This window comes from Sycon ciliatum, chromosome 8, assembly GCF_964019385.1.
Source record: "Sycon ciliatum chromosome 8, ocSycCili1.1, whole genome shotgun sequence".
Classification (NCBI taxonomy): Eukaryota; Metazoa; Porifera; class Calcarea; order Leucosolenida; family Sycettidae; genus Sycon; species Sycon ciliatum.
Window position 1 is genome coordinate 8,207,805 of NC_088650.1, and position 25,654 is coordinate 8,233,458.

The window sequence follows — 25,654 nt, forward strand, 5'->3', positions numbered from 1 at the left end:
TACATGAAGAGGACATTTGGCTACTGAAAATTGTGCTGGTTTATAGAGGGTGCTGGTTTATAAAGTGCCGGATTAGAGAGGGACGACTGTAGTATTAGGGGGGGGGGGGAGTCAGGGTGCAAGCCGAGAGGGTGCAAGCGGAGAGGGTGTTCAGAATTGGGTTCAGAGGGCACCTGTGGCTGAGTGGCAGTCTCGACTGCGGAGAGACTTGTAGCCGCCTTCTTTGAATGCCGCCGGCATTCCCTTCTTCGTGGGAAGGTTGCGTAGCAGGGCAGATGGGAGACGATTCCAGTCTTGGATCGTGGCGTGGGGGAACGATCGGAGAGCACTATCACGGGCTCCGGCGGGCAGTGTCGGTGCTAGTCGGTGCTGGTGCCGCTCCTCTTTCTGGTGGCGAGCGGAGCGCCGGTGCTGATTAGCAACTGCCTTCGGGGGTACATGTATCAGGGTGGTCAAGATTGGGGGACCATCAATCCAGTGCAGCTTGTACAGGCATGTGAGTGCTGCGACTTGACGCCGAACAGTGAGGCTTGGGAGATACGACCCCGGGCCGATGAGCTTTAGGGCTCCGTGCTGTACCTGGTCCAGCTGGTTCAGGGTAGACTGGGACGCTCCCAACCATGACAGTGGGCAGTATTCAAGTACGGGGTGGACGAAGCCGCGGTACACGGCATACTTGGCTTTGTTGTCGAGAATTGTCAGAGCCTTCCTCATGAAGCCAAGACCACGGACTGCAACTACATGTAACTTACTTGTCGAATGTGGGAGCGGAAGGAGAGGCTCCGATCTAAGAGCACTCCAAGCAACTTCAGCTCGTCCACTTCCTCTATGCCCGCCTCATTGCAAGTGGCTGGAGGAATCGGCCAGGGTTGACGGTGATGGGAAATCGTCAAGACTTGGGACTTTGTGGGCTAGAATGTGATCTTCCAGCTCTGACCCCATTCTGCTAGGGCATCCACAGCAGTCTGGAGCTTCGCTAGGCCAACCGGGAGAGCGGTCAGGGACGGGATGCACTGATATAGCGTACTAGTGTCATCTGCATATATGGCGAGCTGGGTTGTGACTGGGAGGTGGTCCTCCATGTCATTGACAATCATTATTTAGGAGGAAAACATAATTGGAGCCCCATATGCTCCCTTGCGGCACACCTGAGCTGATTCTGAATTCAGGTGAGGTAGTAAAAACAGGTATGTACAGAATGTCATGTAGATCTACATCCGACGTACGACCAATCAGGGATTCGATTCGAACCAGCATGACAAACCATGTTCGCCAAAAACATCCTGCCTAGCACTAGTACTAGTAGTACCATGTCCATGTGCAGCATTGGCCGGATTGTTTTACAGTAGTACTGCAGCAGGCTACAGCTTGTGGCTGATCAAAGTCAAGGAAGGGACCGGGAACGAACGACGTCTTTCACTCTTTGTAGAAACGTACATTGACATTGTACATTGTATGTACATGTATGTACCTGCGCTGCCTGGCATATGCGCATGTCTATCAGTAATTCGTCAGTACATGTACTGTCAGACCTAGTACCTGCGCACACAGCCCTGGTAGAAACGCTACAAATGAATTGTTTGTAGTTGTGCGGTTTTCTAGGTGTGGAATGTGGACGCGAGAACAATGCTTTGGCGGCTTGCTCACCTCCTTCTTGACTACAACTACATTTAGTCATTGTACATTGTACAAAGTCATTGACTTTGCAGTTTGCACAATGTCATGTACAGTACATGCTGTGAGCTTCAACTTACTTAGTACTCAGTATTAGTAGCTACATGACTTGTACTATTGTAAATACAGTACTCAGTATACTGTTCAAGTGAAGACTGCTATGCCAGTCAGTCAGACAGTAGTCTAGTGTACTACTACTACTAGTACCATGTATGTCAATATCGGAGTAATGAGCCCAGCAAGCGACATCACCCTCGAACCCGGACTGCAATGTCGCTTGTCCGTACACGAGACTTCGAGAGTCTCCGGCTTCGAACAAAGCATGGTCGACATGAGTGCATTGACTGCCATGGATCGATGGAGCCAGTTGAGGGGAGCTAGCTGGAGGGGGAGGGGGAACACACATAGTCATACACGTACACAGCAGCATTAGGTCAAAAGGACCACAGGTGCTAGGTACGGCGCACGCATGCAAGACGACATCGACGTGGCGCGTGATCGGTCGTGAAAAGCCTGGCGCGCGTGCTGGACGGTGTCGGGTGGCGATCCGATTTCAGGAGAAACTCCGGCAGTGCAGCAAGCAAGCACATCATGTACTACGCCCAATGCCAATGGCCAAGGATGTACATGATTGTACTGTAGTCTGTAGTCTGTAGTACTAGATATCAGCAACATGCACCATGTACCAGTGGCAGTGGTGTTTACACAGGCATATTGCATCGGATGTACACGTACACACAAGTCACAGAAAACCACGTCGTTGGGATGAGTATGCAAAACGCGGTAACGAGTTTCGCCTTGCTTTGCGTGAGTACTCGCCCTCGGGGTCGGTGTAGGCATGCGGCAGATAGGAACGCCGGTGTGCGGTAGCGGTCAGGAGTTTGGGTCAGTTCTAGGCATTTAGAATCTAGATCCACAGTCTGCACAGACCTGATGGGGACGATCAGTTGAGAGCCATGATGGACTACGTGTACATGTATGTGGGAACAAAGAGCACGCCATCCGGTCAACCGAACACTACATTCATACAGAGGCAGAGGTGAAGGTATGAACTACGAGTATGAAGCTTGCCGTTCGCTTGCTTTGCAACACAGGATTGGAGCACGCACTCTCAGGGCAGCTACTGTGGCTTGGCCAAGGACTAGCTGGCACTGTCGTGGAGGAGTACTCGCCATTGCTTGGCATCCGGCTGTGCCGACTCTGTCGTCAACTGCTTGCTGGTAACTGCAAGGCTGTGCGGGCCACATCCTCTGGATCGCTGTCCGCGCGGAGATGGGCTCTTCCTTGGCGTCCAGTCGGAGAGGGATGGGCACGGCGATGTTGATTGCGGGTCATTATGCCCTGCTTCTGCTGTTAGTTATGGGAGGGACGAGACCTGTTCAATCTTCTCCAGGTGAGTGTTTGCTGGCGTGCACTGTTGTTGGTCAGTTTCAGCCCATTTGTTCAGGTCATAAACACCTGTTGCATGCACTGGGCACGCCTGCAGGTGGCATGGAAGCCAAGTAGAACTCTACTGAAAACACTTGAAGGAAGAGAGCAGCTACATTATCCTATCTGTAGCTGTAGCTCCTTGCTGGTGGTCGTAAACAAACCGCTCCATGTGATCTTGATTCGACGACCATTGCCTTCTCCAGATGGAGCCGGATTGTCGCGGTCTACTGATCTTCGACTTCCTGTGTGGGGCACGAAGATCATCGTGAAATGGGGCAATGGAGTGCTTGTGCATGGCGAATCTCCCACCGGACAATGCAGCGCGATTCTTCACAACCTGTGCCCTGGGATTGAGCAGTCTCGACATATTAGTGCCACGCTGACTGAAGGACTCAAACTAAGCAATAACCTCTCAGTCCCAACGGTCAGTTTCTGGCGAGCGCCTGTAGCGAGTCGGTCTTCCGCAATGGAATGCGTCCGCCATTGAAACTGTCGACGCCATTTTGTTTTCGTCTTGTACCGGATGCCCAGTCAGTACATGACTGTACTGTACTGCAGTCCCTGTATCGGTGTATGTAAGACATTGGGACATGTGTACGTCGATATGTTCACTGACTCTACGCTACAGGATCTAGGACGAGTCAGAAACCATTCACTTTCTCTTGGTCTAGGGGAAGTGGAAGTCCCTATTGTTGTGTTCGCGGCACGGTTAGGAGCAGGGAGTAGGTTCAGAGATGGCAGTCCGCACCAAGAGCTCAAGCAGTGGAACAGTGAAGTAAGGACTAGGTACATCACTCCAATATAAACAGATAAAGACCCTGCTTTCCTGCCCAGGGTGACTTCCCGGGATTGGCACTAACGCTACATAATTGTACTTGTGAAGTTGTGTAGCACAATCACTGATGACATGAACTGACTGGTCTCCAATATTTATACTAGTTGTTCATAAATGTCGCATTTCGACCTATGAGTATGAGAGCACACAATAACCGTAATAAGCAGTGCATACAAGTACATGTATGACCACTGTGTCGTTATACAAACAAACCATTAGGTTCAAATAGTAGTTACCGCCTGAACGGGAAATCTGGATGTTGCCAATTGACGTGCTCAGATGGCGTCTATTTCTGAGGCAATGATTTCGAATAGCTTCACACTCAGTCAGAGTAGGATATGTGCCAAGTCCATGTGATGTATCATTCTATATCAACTCCAAACAAAACAACAAGGACAATCAAGGCGTGTTTGCTGCTACTTCAAGTTTCATGCTCTGGCAATCATCAGGCAACACCGGTCCATGGATTGTAGATACGATTTAGACTTGCATGTATGAATGCTGTATGTATACAGTAGTTATTCCTCGCTAAATCATCCACACTTCACAGTCGTGCAGTGTGTGTACATGGTGAGAGATGCCTTGTGGTAGATCTACTACTTCAGTAGTAATAAGTAATACTTCATTCCTGATGATGGTTATTTCATATTAAAGCGAAACGTTGAATTAAAATATTTTTCTGGTGAAAAGCAGTGACTGAGTGTGAGCCAGTGTTGCTCACAAACCAAATTTTTACTTATGAAGCTGCGTGATGCGTCCTACAAGATTTTAAAGTAATACTTATTATGGTCAAATACTTGTTGGTGTGTAAAGGTGAACTATCTGTAACGCCTGGGCCGGCTCTGTTCCAGGCTTTCAGATGATGCCACTACGCTGTAATACACAACAGTTCTACTTCTAGTCACTATTAAAGCCAAGGAAATAACATCGATGGCAGTGGTGCGTACATAGAATGGAGGCCGAATGGTTCTTCTTTCCAATGGTTCTTTCCGATAAAATAGTAAGATGGATTACATTCAAGGTGGGTTACAAAAATAATGTCATTCACCAGCTAGACATCGACACCAAGTGGAAACTGGAGGACTGCCCATGGATACTAAGATAGGCAGACAACATTACGTTACAATAAGTAGTTACATGACGCGGGTTCAGTATTCAATGATTATGTGGTGGCTAGGGACTAGTAGTAGTAGGGAGACACATTGACGTTGGTTCAACCTCAACGCACACTGTACTCCAACTCGCAGTGTTTGTAGTGTTTACAGTTTGCGACACCACAGCCTCAAGCCAAGCAAAGGTGACGGATCATATCGCGTGCTAGTGACAATGAGACCTCCTCCCAGCCACACCACACCCTACATCAACACCGCTTGCAGAACTGTGCACCGCGTCCGGACATGTAACGTCGCCTGCCGTCATATTGACCCTGATCTCACACGAACAAAGCAGTACTCTAAAGGCTTTTTTTCAGTCAGCCCAAAGCCAGCAAGAGATGCAGACTGCCTGATTCAAAATACTCTCCGTGGGGCCCTGCGCGAGCGTTTCGCCGGAACACCATGGATCACTCACTGTGCTTGTTCCGTTTCCCCTCGGCTCTACTTTATTCCCCCAAGGTAACTCAATAGACAGCTTGGTTTCGTAGCGGTGTATCATCTCTGAGCTGTAGCGCCAGCAGCTGTAGCCTGTGTGGAGTGCCTGAGGCCTGTGGAAGCAGCTGGCTGGAGCGAAGCAAAAGAACTGTCAATCTGAGAAACGGAAATCCGGCCAAGTGCCTTGGTGTAGAGAAGATGAGTAGGAAAATAGAAAGACTAAAGAGTGTCGCTGCTGTGCGTGCCCTAGCATTGGACTGGAGTCGGCGATCCGAGACGTGTCAAGGGCATCTGTATGACCATGATAACTGCTCGTAGAGTCTACTCCTAACTTACTTACTTTAGTAGCTGGCCCAACCCTGGAATATTTGTGTTGGCTGACGAAGTGTGAAGCAGCCAAGTACATTCCCGTCGTCAAGTGTCTCATGAGATGGTAGACGGTCGGTAGATCTACTCAGTGCAGATTGACCGACCATTTGACTGGCCGGTCCTATCAATACTCATACTCAGAGTCATAGTATCATGCGTTTGGCTACTCTGACAGTCGAGTCCCTGGCATGGCTACATGATTGTAATGCAACCACCATGGACCATGTAAATAATGGTTCACTGGTTGCTTGCCCCTTGACGCCTTGTGAAGATCGAGGCGGAGAAGGGTGGCTGTGACTGGACAAGAACAATCAGCTGCGCGCAACCTGTCAGTCTGTGTCAGTCACACCACAAAAATGTTCGTCAGAAACTGCTCCCCTGCTGCCATGCCACTTCAATGCGGATCTGTCTGTTCCTCTGGTGACAGTTTCACAGTCACACTATACGTGGCCCTGTCACTGACTCAGTCATAATGAAGGGCTAGTGTGATAGTATTGTCCTAGGCCAGGGTGTTTGTCTTTGCACATTGTGTTGTAGGTTTCTCACTTCTCACCTCTTTTTTCTCTTTCCTTTACGTCTCTCCTCGTACATGTACAATGCTATTCTTAGCTAAATTGATCATTTAGTTTAAAAAATGGTTACCACCCTTTTGTCAAGTTCTGATGCTATTAGTATTTTATCCATCACGGACCATACCTTTCCCTGGTCCTAGTTGCTTGTATTTCACTTGAAGAGAATGCCCGAAAACTGGTTCATGAATGCCTGAGTCCTTGCTGGTGGTACAATGTAATGAAGAGCTTGACATTTGTAGTGTTTTTTCCTTGATAAGCTTCCTGTCTCCTAGAAAGTTCTTTCATTGTCCGTCTCGGACCATACTTTTAGGTCACTGCGAATTAAAATAAAATCAACAACAACAACAACAACAACAACAACAACAAACAAACAACAACAACAACAACAACTTTGCTTATTGGCCACAGGCCATCGTGAGAATAAACAACAACAACAACAACAACAAACAACAAACAACAACAACAACAACTTCGCTTATTGGCCACAGGCCATCGTGAGAATCAACGATTTCAAACAACAACAACAACAACAACAACAACAACAACAACAACAACAACAACAACAACAACAACAACAACAACAACAGCAACAACAGCAACAACAACAACAGCAACAGCAGAAGGAACAGAAACCATTAGCGTATTGGCAAAGAACAGCAGGGACACTGACTGTACAGTACCGTAGCCATCTCTGTATTGTCTGTACTGTAGCCATAACGTACTATGGGATATGGAGTTCTATTCCGGAGGGTTCTCTATAATTCGACCGGCTCGGTAATACAGTGTCTTGGCTGAAAAGTGCAGCCTGTTACCGCCCCTCAGCCTAGGAGCATGATCACTTTACTGCACTGTTCCACTGAAGCAGGGTGTTTGCTGTGTTTCTCTCTGATCTTGTCTTTCTGGCTGTGGCAGTGGCTGTGGAAAACACGCGTACCGATGATCTACCACTGTGCGTGGACCTCCTTGACGACTTCTCGGCATCGGGCGCCAGCGGTGATGGAGTGGCTGGAGACGCCATCATGGACGACGAGGACTTTGCTCAGCGGCACGGGCAGCGATGTCACGTGACCGACGTCAGGTGTTTGATCGACAGCGGTATCATCCTGTGCCGCGGTGACGGACCGTCCGGGCAGCCCACCAGTTCCGCTGCCGCCGTCACCGTTGTGGAGCACGGCTTTGCCGCCTGGTGGAAGAACCCGGCCATGGTGCTGGTCATGGCCCTCTCGGTCTGTCTCATCGTCGTGTCCGTCACCATCGTCGTGCTGCTCGCCGTGCGATGGAGCCAGCTAAGCAAGCACCAGGCACGCTTGAAACGCCAGAGCAGTCGCCGACTGAGCGGCAAGAACGCGTTCGCTCACTTCCAGACCAAGCTGCTAACTGTGTGAAAATGCCATGTAAAAAGAAATTCTGAATTTGATCAACATGCGTATAGTGTAGATGGTGAAATTTAAGTGCCAGTGTGTGCTACTTACCTATCCAGAGGTATGAAGTTCAGCAAAGGACACAGATAACCCATCACTTGCTGAGTCACGACTGAACAAGGACCTGCCTCACAATACCAGGTGTGTGTGTGTGTGTGTGTGTGTGTGTGTGTGTGTGTGTGTGTGTGTGGTGTGTGTGGTGTGTGTGCGTGCATGCATGCATGCGTGTGTGTGTGAGAGAGAGAGTGAGTGAGAGAGAGACGTGTGCATTTCGAACCGTTGAGCATGTTCCTCTGTTGGTCAACACCCGCGTTTCGTTTCTCCCCGTTTGAGTGCGCTTCTCCACAGCCGTGGACCGGCTCTCTATATTCTGCACTACATTACACCGTATGTGACCAAGTTTATAGATTGACCAGTGCAGTTTGGTATTTGCTGGTTGTATTGGCCACACTAATCTTACACAAGCAATATATCTGGTTGAGTTTTTCCCAATATCCTGGCTTGATTACCTCCCCCCCTCCCCCCCCCCTTCACCCTCCATGATCCTTTACATGGTGTGATGTTGTATATTCATATTTGCTCCCCCCCCCCCCCCTCCCCTATCTACAAACACACGGAGTGATGAGGCTCTCTCCTCTTTTGTTTTAGCAAACTCTTTCCCACTTGATGTTCACACGTCTGTACACAGTGCATGTTTTGCTATATGGACACACCTTGAGATCGTTCTCCACCAACGTGTCACATTATCGCTGCATACTAATGATAGAGGAAAAGCACATTGGCTATTGCAGTGGTATGCTTTGCTAAGTTGCTACCTATACTCATAGGCAAAGCTGGCAAAAACACAGACCCTAAATCGGCCAGAAGTGGGCGCATTGATCCTGTGCTCCGTAACTTGCAGTGATCAACACAAGTTATGCAGGTAACATTAAACTTCCCCGAAACATTGTGTATAGAGCTGAACATGTGCTTGATTGCAGGTTGCCCAGTCAAAGGCTCAATCGGCTCCCTGCACGCTCTTGGTGGGAAAGAGCGAGCTCAAACGTTAACTTCGAGCAACCAACTTTCTTATCACTATCATCATCGAAGTCGTTACCACAAATTTTACCCACTATGATTGTATTATGAAGAGTTGACATGAAACACAATAGATGAAAAGCAGAAATACTCAAGCAAACACACACACACGCACAAGTAAGAGAATGTAAAACAGAGATGCCAAGAACCCCCCCCCCCCCCCCGTGCCCCATGCAGGCTACGCGCCTGGTACTACCAGGCGGCTACGTAGTTAACGCTTGCTGTATTTCACAGTCACACCATAAGGGGCCATCAGGAATTATCGATTAAGTTTAGTTACGACCCTCCCCCATGAACGAAAAATATATCGACTTGACAGCTAGATCATATAGAATGGACTGATGTTTCAGCTATCAATATTTTTCATAACGAAACTCTCCTCAACCCACCCACCCATGAACGGAACTTTTTCTCTTGGTGAAAAAGATCGATAATTACAGATGGCCCCTAACACATGATCATGAACATCAAGATGGGGAGGGTTACAGAACGGTACAAGTGTATGCAGTAGTGCACACACACAAATGCAATAGCAGAGAGTGCGGCATGAATGCCAAACGCACGTTGCTAGTACGCCAAGGGCATGCACGCTTCTCGCTAGGATTCGTTGAAACTCTGCAGCATTCGAACGTAAACATTCGGCCAGGGAGCGAATTTCAGTTGACACCACTGCAGCATGTACGTGTGTGTGTGTTTTTCGTGTTTTTTTCTAGAACTTTGAGTTGAAGTTACATAATTATGTGGAGCATGCTAGCACTTGGGAAAAAATATTCTTCGTGTTTATTTTGCCCGTAAAAAAGGCTGTTACTGTACTATGTACGGCGAAGTTTTTTTGTTTAGGTCATCATGAATCATAGAAAACCGGTCATACCATAGGTTCAGTGCTAAATCACCGTGCCGTAAGGTGGTGATAACAGGAAACTTATGTGCATTTTCACCTGCTGTACGGCAAGCAGCAATGCACAAGAGAAATTACCTCAGTGATACGGTAAAATGGTAATGTGAGCCGGTTCGAAAAGCAGCAAAGGGAGTCACTACGACCTACAGTCCATTTCAAAACTATAGACGCGTAGGGTTTTAGAAATATTTCAAATTTGGCTGGAACTTTTTGAGAATAGTTTTCGGAATATTGCTCAGGATCGCTCCACAATTACTCTCATATAGTTTCTAAAGGATTGGATAACAGACGCCCAATTTGGAAAAATTTATGCACAAAGTGATCACAGATTTTATGTGGTATAGATGCTGGCGTAACGGTTTTTGCCTACAGTGCATTTCAAAACTATAGACGCGTAGGGTTTTAGAAATATTTCAAATTTGGCTGGAACTTTTTGAGAATAGTTTTCGGAATATTGCTCAGGATCGCTCCACAATTACTCTCATATAGTTTCTAAAGGATTGGATAACAGACGCCCAATTTGGAAAATTTTATGCACAAAGTGATCACAGATTTTATGTGGTATAGATGCTGGCATAACGGTTTTTGCCTAGGTACGCGTCTATAGTTTTGAAATGGACTGTAGGTACGCGCGTCTATAGTTTTGAAATGGACTGTAGACAAGAAAAACTCCTTGTCGTACACTGAATGTGTGCAGAATTGCAGATGCAGCAAAGAAAAAAGAAAAAAATTATCGACCTCGATGGGACTCGAACCCACAATCTCCAGCTCCGGAGGCTGGCGCCTTATCCATTAGGCCACGAGGCCAGACATTTATACCAGGGTGCATTGACCACTAAGACACTGATGTCCAGTCACTATAATGCCAGAATGTCTCGGGTACGTTTCTTTTTGTACGTACAAAGGAAGGAACCCCATAGAAAGGGTGTTATATCAGAAGTTGCACGCTCTTGGGGGCTTATAATACTCTTGGTTGTATGATGTTGACCATGTTGGTTCCAGTGTCTACATGCCATGATCCCTTTCTACACACATGTAGTCACATAACAAAGATGTGAAACCCTTCGGTAACCGCTACACTAAAAGTACAACAGACTCCACTCGACACTGCACGATGTTATTGGCATACCGGTATGCTGTTTTAAAACACTCTTTTCCACCTGCCGCAGTGGCAGCAAGATTCTTAGAGCTTAGGCTGATAACAGATAGCATACCGGGGGAAAAAATCCATCACACCCACAGAGCAAGAGCAGCTGAACGTATCCAAGACTGTGGTAAAGGGAAAGTAGACAAGACACGCTAGCGGCATCACTTCGAGACTTGCACAAAAACTAACCACTATAAAGTAATTCCGGGCTGAATAATTTAAAAAGAAAGAAAAAAACCGCGAGTGTTTCGTTTGGCAGCAAGCATACTGAAATGCACGCACACACGTGCACATGCGCACACACAAACACACACACACACACACACACACACACACGAGCACTCTCAAGACATGCGACTGTCAGCACAGGGCATCGTCCTACCTGACAAGATGCGGCAAAAGCGAGAGCGGCGGCGACTTCCAGCACCGGACACCATCAAGTCAAATCAAGCCAAAGTATGAGGCCTAGCATACGACCTGCCGAAACACTGACATTGACACAATTACAATGTACCCTCGATGACCACCAGTTTGCTCGAGGCAGTGACAGTATACGTGGTGGATCCATTACGTGTGCCAGCCAATACGTAGCAACCCGGTCACTCGGTCATACCTTGGGTGGCAAAACACGCTCGTTTTGAAGCGCTGGTCGTTGAAGTAGGAGATGGACAGTGTGTTGAGGTGCACTGCACGCATTGGCATCCACCTGCACCGGCACGGCCATCCAGTATCAAATTTGGCTCAATAGCGTCCCACAATAGAACATCTTCATGGCACTGCAGCACAGGGAATCGCAAGCTTGTATACGCACCACACCAGCCAAGCTGGCAACAGTAGGCATGTAGTCCAGCAGAGGAGTAATACACCTTCACAGCGTGCTGAGGCTGATGCCAGGCACTGCGACGGCATCACGCCCCAGTCCTGGCTGCCAGGCACTGCGACGGCATCACGCCCCAGTCCTGGCTGCCAGCCACTGCGACGACATCACGCCCCAGTCCTGACCAGTGTGCTGCTACTTATGTCCTTCTCTACAAAGTTGGCGTAGAGAAACCCGAGAAAGGTGGTGACAGAGATAGCTATCAGTGTCCACACCGTGTAGAATGAGACAACGGCAGCGAAGAAGTCCATCGGTACCAGCAGCTGGATCAGTGACGGCAATCTCGACACCAGTCGGAAGCTGTTGCCCGTGCTCTCTGTGTGATTGATTGGTGCTGCTGGCGGGGCAACGTGATATTCACCAGTCCAGGAGAAGTTCCCTGGACAGAAGCAAGGAGATCAGCATAGGTAAACAGGTGTAAGATGATGAGGAGAGATGGCATAGTGGACAAGTCGGCATGACCATCAAGCAAATCTCAGTTTATTTTCTGGCAGATTTACATGCCCAACTCGCAAAAAGGAGTGACTGTGAGGACCAACAACACAACTACCGAATATGCAATGCAGGTGGGGGGATCCATGGTGATGGCAAAGCAAACGTACACTGTTTAATGTCACTTTCCCGGTTGCCAGTTAGCCTAGCACGCCTGAGACCGACAAACCAGGGTACTAAAATAACTCCCTCCGCTCAAGTTAACATGTCTTCTCTCCAGCAGCTCTATGACAGCTATTTTGAGTTGGACACGTCTCGAACACAACTAGCCGCTGCTCCACTAGCCACACCAATCTGCCAGAACACGAAAATTTCACTTCCGGGCCGAGGATGGATCACTACCAGTTGAGAAACATTGGGCGCTTTCGATTACACATTCTGGAAGCAGGTTTTATAATTCACGAATGAACAGAATAAACAGATTGTGGCCATGTAAACGAACGACTACACGTAAAAATCGTGAGAGGGGATCACGTGGGATCCCGTACACGCCCGTGGACCTAGCATGGCGTGTACGTCGAGTGCGTCAAATCTGGCGAGAGAATTAGCAATTCCCGCCCCGCCCTCTCTTCAGAATAGACGGAATTGGATTCCGTCGATTCTGACGACGGAATTTTGTGTAACTGAACGGTGCATCCACCATAACTAATTCTAGAACCGACCAAAATGTGTGTAATCGAACGCGCCCATTGATCCTGTCAGCATGGCAATGTCAAAGCCACCCGGGCGGAACCGATGGTCTGATATGTGATATTAGGCAATCATACCAGGGCCAGTACAGTCACAGGGTATATTGCCTTTGTATGTGTACATGAAGACGGAACAAGGCACAAGGCTAGTTTGCTGCCACTCTGAGTTTCATGCTATGACATCATCAGGCTTCATAAAGATGTGCACACACAGTATAATATGTAAGTCGCGCACTCGTGATGAGTCAAGCATTTTCGCCTCCAAGATTTATCGAGAGTAGACTCTACTGCAGAAAGCATCACCACTGTTACCCACTTGATGTACAGCGGCCAGTAAAGCTACAGTACTGGCAACAGAAATCCGACCCCCTGAGCGGTGTGGTGCACATTCTAGCGGTCTCTATGTCGTAGTTTCACAATCCCGTGTTGGGTCTTTGCGATGTGAGCTCAGGGGTCGGATTTCAGCTGCCAGCACTATACTTTTACATATGGTGTACCACCAGCAAGTGTTGCCTGATGATCGCTCAGCGTGAAGACCCAGACTCACAACCAACCGTTCCAACTACTCTGTTAGAAATGGTACCAGTTATTCATCGAATTCAGTGGCCCAACCAGCCCCCATCTTGAATTGGTTGGAACAGGGACATCTAAGGGATTAGCGCCATTCGACTGTGTACTGAAAGGGCAGCTGGTGTATGCAGTAACACACATGTACATGGTGTCTTTCTTACCAGCACTGTGCAAGATGGCGACGCATGTTAGCAAGACAATGACGGGGCAGACAATCTGCAGGGCCACGACAGCCAGACTGCTGTTCATCGTGCGCATCTGTACAGGACACACACACAGCGCATGCACAGAAGCGGGGCAACGTAACCAAGTTGCACACACACACACACACACACACACACACACACACACACACACACACGCATTCGCACACCCATACATATCCACACATTCACAAACACGGACACGCCCACAGGTACACCCACACAAACAGGTTGAGCTCGAGGTCACGTTTTTGCAGCAACAGGCATTACGCCACGTTTCCAGCACGCGAAGCATGAATTGGGCTCAGATCATTCTTGAAATCAAGTTAATCATTGTTGTCTGATGATTGGCTTTATTGAACAACAACAACAACAACAACAACAACAACAACAACAACAACAACAACAACAACAACAACAACAACAACAACAACAACAACAACAACAACAACAACAACAGCAACAGCAACACATTTTAGCCTCGTTCCACTGTGTCTAACTTGTATTGATATGAAGCCTTTATGAGGGTCATGGCATTGCTTGCATCATGCCAGCACACGCCACCACTCACCGCAGTGTCGAACTTGGACGCGGTGAAGCGCGTCGTGGCCTGGCGGCGCGCCTCCACGTGCCGATGCGCGCCGTCTAGGTACATCTGCAAGTGCCAGCGTGACATCAGCAGGCGCATCGCACAGTAGTGCAGAACCAGCAACAGACGCAAGTGCTCGTACTGTGCCAGTGTCAGGCTGCAGTGCGACAACAACAACAACAACAACAACAACAACAACAACAACAACAACAACAACAACAACAACATTCTCTTATTGGCCACAGGCCATCGTGAGAATAAAAGATTTCAAACAACAACAACAACAACAACAACAACAACAACAACAACAACAACAACAACAACAACACAGCAGCACCAGCAGCAGCAACAGGACAACAATGGCATGACTATAGTAACTCAACAAAGCAGATGCATCCTGATGCATGCAATTAGCTGAAACACCCATGATGATACAGTGAACTGAGTTGTGAACTAATACGCGTACAGTGCCCAGGGAAAACGCATGTGTGCTCGCCGCTTCTCTTTGAGTTATGAAGCTGCAGGGTGCCTCAACCCTATTAGGAAAGCAGAGCTCTTCACACTATACAGTCAACTCCTGATACAACAAACACCGTTGTGCAGGAGAATTGGTCCTTTATAGCCAAAGTTCTTTGTAACAGAAACACATTCACACCATGCAACCAACATGTCATGACTGGTATGTGGCGCATGACTGTATGAGTGCACTTGGTTTACATGTACATGCTCGCCCACATGTTCACGATATGTATAGATTCAGGGTTCGCAGCCAACCAAGCACACAAAATTCCAAACTTTTTCCAAACCAATTTCAAGAATTTCCAAACCCACTCGTGCGGGAAAAATAAATAATATGAATCTTTTCTGCATAACTGTCTTCTCCACTACGAGTACAACCAGGGAGTAGTAAAATCCTCCCTGGTACCACTACCATCAACAAATTCACCAAGGTACATTGCAATGGCATCGCCTTCAGCAGCTAGAGCCCCCGAAAATAGCAAGGGAATTCATACGACGAGAGTTCCCCTCCGTAAGTTCAAATCCGCCTCCAGAAGGGGTTCCAATGAAACATTTACATAGCTGGTGTTCGTCTCAGCGCAAAAGACGGCTTCATCCTCGCCAGCAAACTCATCTGAGTGCGAAAGGACCTCGCCATCCTGCTGTCCCGACTTCAAAGAATCAAAGTCGAGCGCGAGCGCCAGTAACGAAAAACGGCCATATTAGTCATCACCGGCCGCGCTTGAGCTGCACTGAAATGACTGTACGAGACTCGTACATCAGTGAACACCACACATCGCCAGCGCGTCTTCTATCGCGGTAGTCAAAACGGCCACTTGCAGGAGTGCAGCACATCCACGGCCAAAAACTCGAAATTCAAAACTTTTTCCAAACTATTCCAAAAGGGGCGCCTTTTCAAAACTTTTTCCAGACCTGGAAAATTGAATTATAAAATCCAAACTTTTTCCAGACTTCCAAACTTCGCTGCGAACCCTGTAGATTACAATAAGGGACCGAGTGTACATCTCGATATACACGAGGTCCCTTTGTTATAATATATTTATACCTCTCCATATTCACCGTGTGTGGCCTCCTAATGGCTTGTTCCTCGCCGACAACTACTGCTAATTTCCCTTAGTGGTGTATATGGAGATACACATGTATACACTACTAAGGGAGGGCATGCCTAAGACTGTGGGTGTATATGGAGTGAGGTATAAGGTTCATTATAAACGAAAATTGTTTGCTACAAAGGGTGAATTTGGTATGGATTCAAAAAGGGACATGGACAATGGTTCGCTTCATCATGAAATTCGCTCCACGCCAGTTCATCGGGATTGGGATAGTACATTAGATCGCGTACCCGGGAATCAGCGGATCATGACCGTCGGGAAACAGGACACCGGTTGTCAGAGGCGGCACCCACAGCAACAGCAGCAGCAGAGGACTGACAAACACCGCCTGGCAGAGAAGCCTGAACACACACAGAAAATGCACACAAGCTCAAGTCAAATCCTGTCCGGGTAAGTAGGGCAGTAGCAAGTCAGTTCGTCAGAACTCAGAACATGAATCCTTATCAGTGTGTCATACCATACAATTACCACTGATATAGAGAGACGAATAAAACATTACTGCAGCGTCGTGGATGCGAGAGTCCGTACAGTGTTCTTGCAATCAAGGTTCAACACGACGCAGTGCTTTTTTTGGTGGTAAGTTGTAACCAATGCCAACTCAACCAACAAACTGTAATGTCTGATCAAATCTATCACAGTGCTTCTGCACTCTGGATGGCCCGTACTAGTACTCTCGTACAGACAATAGCACAGACGTTCCACTCACTGTCACCGTCACACACATGGCTACCCACCCACACATCCAGCACATGTCCACATACGTACATGCTGTGTACATACATACACACACACTCACGCGCACACATACACACACACGAACACACACACGCACACACACACAACCTGAGTTCGGACTGACCGGCCGAGCAGGCTGCTTCTCTTCAGCGCTCCCAAGTATGAACGTGCCAGTCGCAGAGCAGGAAAGGCGAGAGTTGAGGCGAACAGTGCAGCAGAGATCGCCACCAGCGCTTTCAACAAGTAGAATAAATTGGAGCTGTAGAATAAAGCAAATACCAAGAAGGAAGTGACCTTACATGCATCTGTGTGTGTGTGTGTGTGTGTGTGTGTGTGTGTGTGTGCATATGTGTGTGTGCGTGTGCATATGTGTGCATATGTGTATGTGTGTGTGTGTGTGTGTGTGTGTGTGTGTGTGTGTGTGTGTGTGTGTGTGTGTGTGTGTGTGTGTGTGTGTGCATATGTGTGTGTGCGTGTGCATATGTGGGCATATGTGTGTGTGTGTGTGTGTGTGTGCGTGTGCGTGCGCATGGGTGTGTGTGGGTGTGTGCATGAGCTTATCAGAAAGCACCGAGACCATGCACAAATGAGCATGACATCACCATCATCATTAGTGAGGTTTTGCATTCCGAAATTCGGCAAAAAATTCGGCACGCAGGAGCGAGGTCGAAAATGCACACGAAGATTCGGCATGTTTCTTCGGAAAAAGCTCCTTTGCCAAAAATATTTTTAAGATGAATTTTCTTGTAGAAGAGTGCTAGCGCGTGATTTATTCAAAGAGGTTTCTTATCTCGGCATGGCTTCGCAGGCGTCTTCGGCAAAATCAGCATCGTCAGCTACCTCCGATTGCTCCTCTCCACTGCCTGTCTACTCCCTTTCACCTGGAGTGTCCTCACCGTCATCTGTGTGGCTGAAAGGACTATGGCGATACGCATAAAATTTGACTTGGCCATGGAGTTGGTTTTTCTGAGGCGACTGAGGAGGCAGGTTTCGGCCTCGACTCTTTCGGCGATCAAAGTTCGTTGGAATCAGCAAGAAAAGGAGCACGGGACAGGACGTTGCTGATGCTGGAGCTCACGAAATGAAAACACATCATGTTCAACTTGCAAAAACAAACGTTGGTGCGAAAATTCGACATTTGATGTTCGACAAATGATCGAAGAACGTCAAAACTGAAATTCGGAAGGCAAAATCTCACTAATTTCATTGGGGGCTAAATGGATTTATATTCGCAACATCGGTTCATCCAGGAAAAAAAGGTGAGGATGTAGAGTGGAAAGACCCACTTACACTCTCTTCTGCTGCACTTTCCCATCATTCTTCACAACGCTGACTAGCTGGGCTAGGCCTGCAAAGCAGAACACAGAAAGAGAGAGAGAGAGAGAGAGAGAGAGAGAGAGAAGAGAGAGAGAGAAAGCAGGGATTTACTCTGCACAGCACTAGGAATGATTATCTCTTTTTTCTTTTAGCGATTAGTATAGGCCAGAGACCGTTTGGAGAGTGCCGTGAAGATGTATGGGCATAGTGGAGTCTTCGCATTTGGAGAAATCAGCACCAGGAAGACATTTCTATTCTACCGCAGACACACTCCAGTCCACGCTGCACAATTCTTGTACTTCAAAGCACAGACAAGAAAGGTGTGGATGAACATTGAACAGCTACATCTAGCTTCCAGAAAGTCTAGCTTCACTGTAACGAAGCTAGCAATGCTGTGGATTTGTGCCATAAAACCTGCGTCTCTCAACTCAATGTAGTCGAATGTTCAGGCTTTGCCTTTCATACCTCCTGCAAGTGTACGGCTTGTAGCGCTATTCAAACCACTGTGAATACAAAACAAGTTGACATACCACGATCCAGCTTCAGGTCCAGCCAGCTGCCATCCAAGACCATCGTTAGTATGGCCAGAAGGAAGAAGCAGACACCCGTCAGGAGGATAAGGGTACGCTCGCCCGACTGAAGGCGGTTAGCCTTCACAACCAGCCATGTGAGCTGAGTCAGCATTTTCCTGCGGAATGGTGTGTTAACAGTCAAGGACGTACTATCATGTTAAAGAAGTCATGGCATGCATTCCGCATGAACACCATATCCCCGTGACAGATAGAGAGAGGAGAGAGAGGAGAGGGAGAGAGAGAGAGAGGGGGGGGGGGGGACACTGCAATTTAGCTGCAACACGGCACACAGTGAAAACTACTCTATGTCTATTGCTGCACATCCAATACCCGCTACAGTAACATGGCCAATATCGAGCGAGGAAACTCGATACACTTAGTAGCAGTAGAGGCATGCAGAACTGAACTATTCACATACAGTGCAACTCTGAAAAGATGTACCCCCGTGGGCAACAGGCATGTGTTCTTAGTATCTGAGTTGCGTCGTATCCTACCAATACACCCGTGCTCCGAACACTGTCCGCACTAAGCACGAGTATGTCTTATCAGAGTACGTACTACTTCTTTTTTTGAAGCAGGTGAGCTCCGCACTAGGCCATACTCTCTCAATCACACATGATGCATGCATACAGTGCTGCTCAATGAAATCCAGTCGCGTCACTCAAGTTTGGGCCTTGCATCCGATGATTCCGCAGCCCGGTGTTCGCAGGTCTAGGGCTGCACAGCACCCGGCGTGTACTTGAGCGACGCGACTGGATTTCATTGAGCAGTGCTGTGCATACCTGCACACATATACGCACGCACGGCATGGCAGGTGGATACAGGCAGTACACGAGCACCAGGCACAGCCAGACGACAGTCAGGTTCACGTCAGCCAGCCACTTGGCCGGATAGAGCGACTGGAACACTTCGGACGCTAGGAACACAAGACCTGCAACCAACGCCATGTTGAGAATGGTGAAGAGCTCATCATAGTAAAGCAAGACACCTGAATCTTGAGATTTCAGCTGCAAAAGAACACACCAAAGAGGCACAAGGAAGCTGCTGTTATCACTTTCGCAAGCCCCTGCACGTCACATTTCTCTAGCCACATTTGTATGCATCAAGCGGACAATGGAGCCGAGAAAGCCTACAAAGCAGCATTTGTGCGGTGCTTCATTCATTCAACACCTCATTAACATCAACTGAGGAGCACTAAACCGGTTTGGAGGCTGGAATAACTAACCGGTATCGTCAACAAAAGTGTGTCCTTGCTATGAGCTGGCAGTGTGAAAGTTACAAGACCTGTTGGCCGGCCAAGACAACAACGCAGTGATGGTTTTGGTGTTCAAAATTTACTCTCTATAAGTGAAAAGCGATGGCCAAGGTGGCTATACCTTCACAGGCAGCAGTGGCAGAGGAAGATCCTTCGGCAAGTCGATGTCCTTCTCCGCCGCGGATGAAGGCTGCTGGTTCTTGCTGAGATGAAAAGGTACGCAGCACACGAAAGGAAAAACAAAGGAAGCTCAAACAAAAGAGACGCCATGCCTGGTGAACAAGCTCATGTGCTAGTAACATGCAAGAGGAGGTGGAGCCATAGCTACACCTCACACATTACAGCACTCAGGACAGTGTGATAAAGAATACCAGCGTCTGTCAAGCATGGATCACCACTAAACACACAACACAGGGCAAACTGCACAAGAGCGTGCACGAACTTTTAATCTGTCTGCTTTCAATTTTATATCAGACAAAACAATCCAAGCACTGTAGCTACATGGGTAGCTTCAAAGCACAACATAACAATGTGCCGAGCTCAAACACTCGGCCAGCAAATTGTAGAAGCGGCAGATGAACGTCAAGTCGCAACAATAGCAAAAGTCCGCAGAGCAGCCACGGACCACAAACGACACACCATGCCTACTTGTCACCGGTCTAAAGGATACTCAAAGACAATAACAACAACAACAACAACAACAACAACAACAACAACAGCAGCAGCAGCAGCAGCAGCAGCAGCAGCAACAACGACGACAACAACAACAACAACACCACCACCACCACCACCACCACCACCACCACCACCACCACCACCAACAACAACAACAACAACAACAACAACAACAACAACAACAACAACAACAACAACAACAACAACACAGCAGCAGCAGCAGCAGCAGCAGCAGCAACAAACAAACAACAAAGGTCACAGCGACAGCAGCAGCAGGCCTCCTTACCGCTTCTCAGCCGCATTCTTGCGCAGCGATTTGGACTTGGCCCCAGTACCGTTAGATGTCTTCTCAGCAAGTTGCACATATTCACTGAGGTATGCCTTGCCAGGCACCGTCCAAACTAGTAAACTACAAAGCACAGGTCAAGAAAGGAAATACAGCTCTCTCCCTGCGAGACGGAAGCCAAGAGATCTACAAAAATCCTCAATCTAGCCCATTTTTCCCAGGATACAATGTGTTCTCTTGTTCCGACGAATCGCACAGACAGCTTAGTTGTGATAGATTACATCTACAGGAAAACCCGTGACTAACGACCACCCCCTGGGGCCAGAGAAAGTGGTCTTTAGTTTAGTGGCAGGTGGTCCTTAGTTAGAGGTTTGCACCACACAACCGTATATGAATGTGAGAGCGTCCGTGCCTGGCGAAGTGGTCTGTAGTACCAGGCTGGTCGCTAGTCACGGTGGTCTTTAGTTGCAGGTTTTACTGTACTTCTAATAGGAAGGTATTCCGGATTCAAGCTGATTCCCATCACTCTGCAAAACACTGGCGGCTTCATATCAATTTTAAAGGGGAAGTATACAGTCAACTTGGCTAATAACGACTGCGGATATAACGACAATTCGTGAATAACGACCGAATTTCCATGCCCAGAGCAAAGTCCCATCTAACTGTATACATTTTACTTCGGGTATAACGACTATCTGAATAACGACAATTCGCGTATAGCGACATGCTTTTAGTGCCCCGAGGTCATATTCACTGCTTGAATAACGACTTTCTGGGCTTTTGACAGCTATTTCAAGTACCTGTCAGTCAAGTACAGGTACCTATCATGCAGAAGTACGAGAACCTATGGTGATGGATATTATTATAAAGGCACACATGCAAGAAAATGCAGCCAAGGGGCCGGGGGGGGGGGGGGGGGCTTTTTCTTCCTTTTTATGTTGGCTTCAAAATTCGGGAGAATAAAGTCGAAGACACCACTGCAGCTGTACTTATGGTTGATAAATATGGTGGTAAAGACACACCTGGCAATGTGTCTTTACCACCGTCTTTACCACCATATTTATCAACCATAAGTACAGCTGCAGTGGTGTCTTCGACTTCATTCTCCCGAGTCAAGCTCGTATGAAGACATCCAAGAAGAAGATAGCCTGATGAGTCCAGCGGGGACGAAACGTACGTCGCAATCGAGCTATGTAGTTGCTGTGTCATCATCTATGTGCCATGCGCTACTTGATGTACCAGCCTGCTATGCCGGATACCGCCAGCCATGCATCGACCAGGCGCCAGGCGCGAACTGATGGTGGTGGTGGTGAGAAGGAGAGCTCTGTGCCAGAACTTTGCAGCCTAGAGAGCGTGTGTGGGCAGGCGTGTGTTTACCGCCATATTGCCAGGCTTCAAAATTGTTGGATTTACCAGCACACCTATTATGTATACAATGTACATGTAGTTGTACATGATTGTACAGTAATCATCATACATGTACATGTACATGTACATGTCTCTCGCCCTGTAGATGCCTCAAAAAGGCATATTTTTCAATTGATTTCCCTTGCATATTGAATTTTTAGTTCCTTTCAACTGCAATATGAAAATAAAGTACACATTGACATAAAGCAAGAAAAGAGTTTGATTTTGATATGCATGTCATACTATACAAAATATGGGTTCACATACATTCAAATGGGACTTCGGTTATAAGGACACTTCGCGAATAAGGACACTTTTCTGATGCCCCGCCGAATGTCGTTATTGGCGAAGTTGACTGTACCCTAAAAATCAATTTTTCACCAGTTGTAGTCTTCGGGGTGCCGAGTCGAATGGTCTTGGTCCGAGGACGCTGAGACGTTCCCTTCCTCCTTTATTCCCAATCGAACTCGCGCACTTCCACCGAAACTGGGTGACTGCGCCCTACTAGATAGGGATTTGTATGGAAAAAGTCTCTAAAAACGCCGTTTCGTTCTTATAAAAGCACGGATGACCGCGATTGGTCCATATGTTGTAGTCTTGTGGCCGCTGAGTCGACTGGTTTTGGTCCGAAAAGGCTGCGATGCAGCGTTCGGCCCTTATTCCCAATCGAACACGGTTGAGTGAGCGGTCACGTGCTCATGCGTACACCAGTCGCTGGTCACCGTGCCTGCAGAGTACAATTTTCACATCAAGATTCAACTCAAAGGTTCAAAGCAGGGAGTCGTAAGAGGCTTTTATGACTCCCTGGTTCAAAGGTTCAACTCGAGTGACATAAACGGGCCCAAACAGGCTGTAAATGAGCACGTGACCCCTTACTCAACCGTGTTCGATTGGAAATAAGGGCCGAATGCTGCATCGCAGCCTTTTCGGACCAAAACCAGTCGACTCAGCGGCGAAAAGACTACAACATATGGACCAATCGCAGTCATCCGCGCTTTTATAAGAACGAAACGGCGTTTTTTGTGACTTTCCCCATACAAATCCCTATCTAGTAGGGCGCAGTCACCCAGTTTCGGTGGAAGTGCGCGAGTTCGATTGGGAATAAAGGAGGAAGGGAGCGTCTCAGCGTCCTCGGACCAAGACCATTCGACTCAGCACCCCGAAGACTACAACTGGTGAAAATTTGACTTTAGGGTATACATGTACTTCCCCTTTAACAACACTTGGCAATTTTGCCATCGTCCAATGTGCAAGCTAGGCAAATGAGCAGCTATATACAGCCAGCCATACAGAGCAGCAAGTCACGCTAGTGTACACCACTATGCCGCGACTGGCACTGAAATCTGGTGTAGACGTTAAACAAAGAATACAACATAATGGTGCAGTATGTAGTACACAGTATGTGGCTATAGTATAGCACTGTGTATGCCCTTTATGATCACACTACACACTGTAGTCTGAAGCAGATTCATGTGTGAACAGTGTAGACTGGCTGGCTGCCTAGATCATTTGATCACAGTACACTGTAGATTGTGATGGTTTCAAAGCGGTGATAGCCAGTGCTAGTAGCAATAATGCAGTAGGTACTGACTTTCAATTCTCAACTGCTTCACGCAGTTAGCCCCCCGACCTGCTTGTTACCATTCGCGATGCACACTGCCGTTTCAGATGTCGGTCTGTTTGCCGTCCTTATCTGAATACCAATTGATTCCCTCTCCCTCTACCTGCGCGTGTGTGTGTGTGTGTGTGTGTGTGTGTGTGTGCGTGTGCGTGTGTGTGTGTGTGTGTGTGAAGTTACGGGCACTTCGGTCTACCGGGCACCCTTTGGGTGAGTTACAGTGGAAATATTACTACTCTTTTGGCATTTTCTGTGGAAATAGTGACGTCATATGCCATATCTATGGCATTTCCCCATCACAAGGTGTGTGATTCGGAGTTACGGACATTTCAAAGTTACGGGCAGTGTCCGGTCCCAGACCGCCCGGAGAAACGAGGTATGAGTCTAGTTCTCTTTACTGTCCTATCTATCCCTCTGCATTCAGTCCACTGCAGTTCATTTCGTTTGAAAGTTGAAACATCCTAGACAGGCATCCATTTGCTCCTGAAGGATTAATAAATATGTCTTGCATATAATTTATACATGCAGCAAATCATAACAGTACTGTCTTCTCTACGAGATGTTTACAAGTTCCAAACTAGCAACTACAAACGTGTCTGCACATTTCTTCTACGTCCTAAGTCCTTACCCTGACAGCAGCCAGTTCACAACGGGCATATACACTAACACCCTATGCAGGAACAGAGTTGCAATTACGGACGCAGTAAGATGAAAGCCGAGTAAAGCCTGCAGAAGACGATCGACCAGCAAGAAGCGTTGAATCGCAAAAAAATCTCCAAGTTCACCCAGACTGATTCTCCACTTACCATGCTCCGTTCGCTGATGCCACAAATCACTTGCCTTTCAACAGTTGTAGATCATCATCCAAGAAGGTGCATTGAAGGGTGGACTGGAACCAATAATTACGCTCGGTGAATGAGTTACGAACTCTTTACAACAATACGTGTACAAAATAAATTCATTTCAAAAAGTTCACAAGCAGCTGTGCAAAACGGGCCGCGGGGGTGCGGCCCTGGCTGCGGCGCGTCCTCTTTGATCTTGGAGGTTAGGGGGTAGTAAAGTACCGGTAAATTACTACTCCATGGTCTAGTAAAAGCTCCGGCACTGAGTCCTTGATAGCAAAAACCGTGACAAGCCGATTTCAAAGAAGAACTTGAGCGGAGTCCTCCCGATCCTAACTTAAGTCCAAGGGCAAGGAGCTAAAGATCACAGGGAGCTTACGTACTCTTGCTAATGCTAAGGGTAGTATGGGACACACAACCCAGGGGGAAGGGTGGGGGGTGGGGAGGGGCTGCAGTGTACCAGTGTTGCACCGCCGGACCGGGACCGATCACGGTGCCGCATTGAATGCGGCCTGTACAGTCAGTATGATCTGACCTGGGCGCAACGAGTAGACCAGCCACTACGGTGTGGATCGTGACACGTGAGCTCCATTCCCAGTGTTTGCTCAGTGCCCTACCCCCCCCCCCCCCCGGCCCCGGCCCTCCAAAGCACATACATCAGCTGGGGTCCGCTGCTCAACTTCGCGTGATAAGTAACGGTGCGCTGACGTGCCTGCAGTCGATCTCATGTAATAAGGCAACACTGCCTGTTTGTTCTTCGACTCCTGCCGCCAGGAAGGTTCAATAGGGCCTAGAAATCCGGCGGAGTACTTCCACTGGGTCGGCGGTGACCAATGTACCCACCCGGCACTACCACGACCACCATCTTGCCCCTAAGCTAACC

The 25,654-nt window shown here is 47.9% G+C and overlaps 2 protein-coding genes and 1 non-coding gene across 3 annotated transcripts; 1 reads left to right on the forward strand and 2 right to left on the reverse strand.

Annotated features, from left to right (window-relative positions):
- Nucleotides 1-2,691: 2,691 nt before the first annotated feature.
- LOC135823189 (uncharacterized) lies at nucleotides 2,692-8,637 on the forward strand. Its single transcript, XM_065336034.1, has 2 exons — nucleotides 2,692-3,067; nucleotides 7,383-8,637. The coding sequence occupies exons 1-2, from the start codon at nucleotides 2,947-2,949 to the stop codon at nucleotides 7,853-7,855; spliced, it is 594 nt and encodes a 197-aa protein (XP_065192106.1). The 5' UTR covers nucleotides 2,692-2,946; the 3' UTR covers nucleotides 7,856-8,637.
- Nucleotides 8,638-10,600: 1,963 nt separating this feature from the next.
- On the reverse strand, nucleotides 10,601-10,673 carry Trnar-ccg (transfer RNA arginine (anticodon CCG)). Its single transcript has one exon. It is a non-coding gene; the product is annotated as a tRNA-Arg (tRNA).
- Nucleotides 10,674-10,962: 289 nt separating this feature from the next.
- On the reverse strand, nucleotides 10,963-24,870 carry LOC135823193 (transmembrane protein 161B-like). The gene is made up of 12 exons (XM_065336037.1): nucleotides 24,736-24,870; nucleotides 24,558-24,655; nucleotides 20,905-21,027; nucleotides 20,065-20,146; nucleotides 19,511-19,695; nucleotides 18,647-18,804; nucleotides 18,090-18,147; nucleotides 16,924-17,058; nucleotides 16,295-16,405; nucleotides 14,416-14,590; nucleotides 13,803-13,899; nucleotides 10,963-12,269 (listed from the first exon to the last, which is right to left on the reverse strand). Exons 1-12 carry the CDS (start codon nucleotides 24,736-24,738, stop codon nucleotides 11,998-12,000), a joined length of 1,497 nt encoding a protein of 498 aa, XP_065192109.1. The 5' UTR covers nucleotides 24,739-24,870; the 3' UTR covers nucleotides 10,963-11,997.
- Nucleotides 24,871-25,654: the final 784 nt, after the last annotated feature.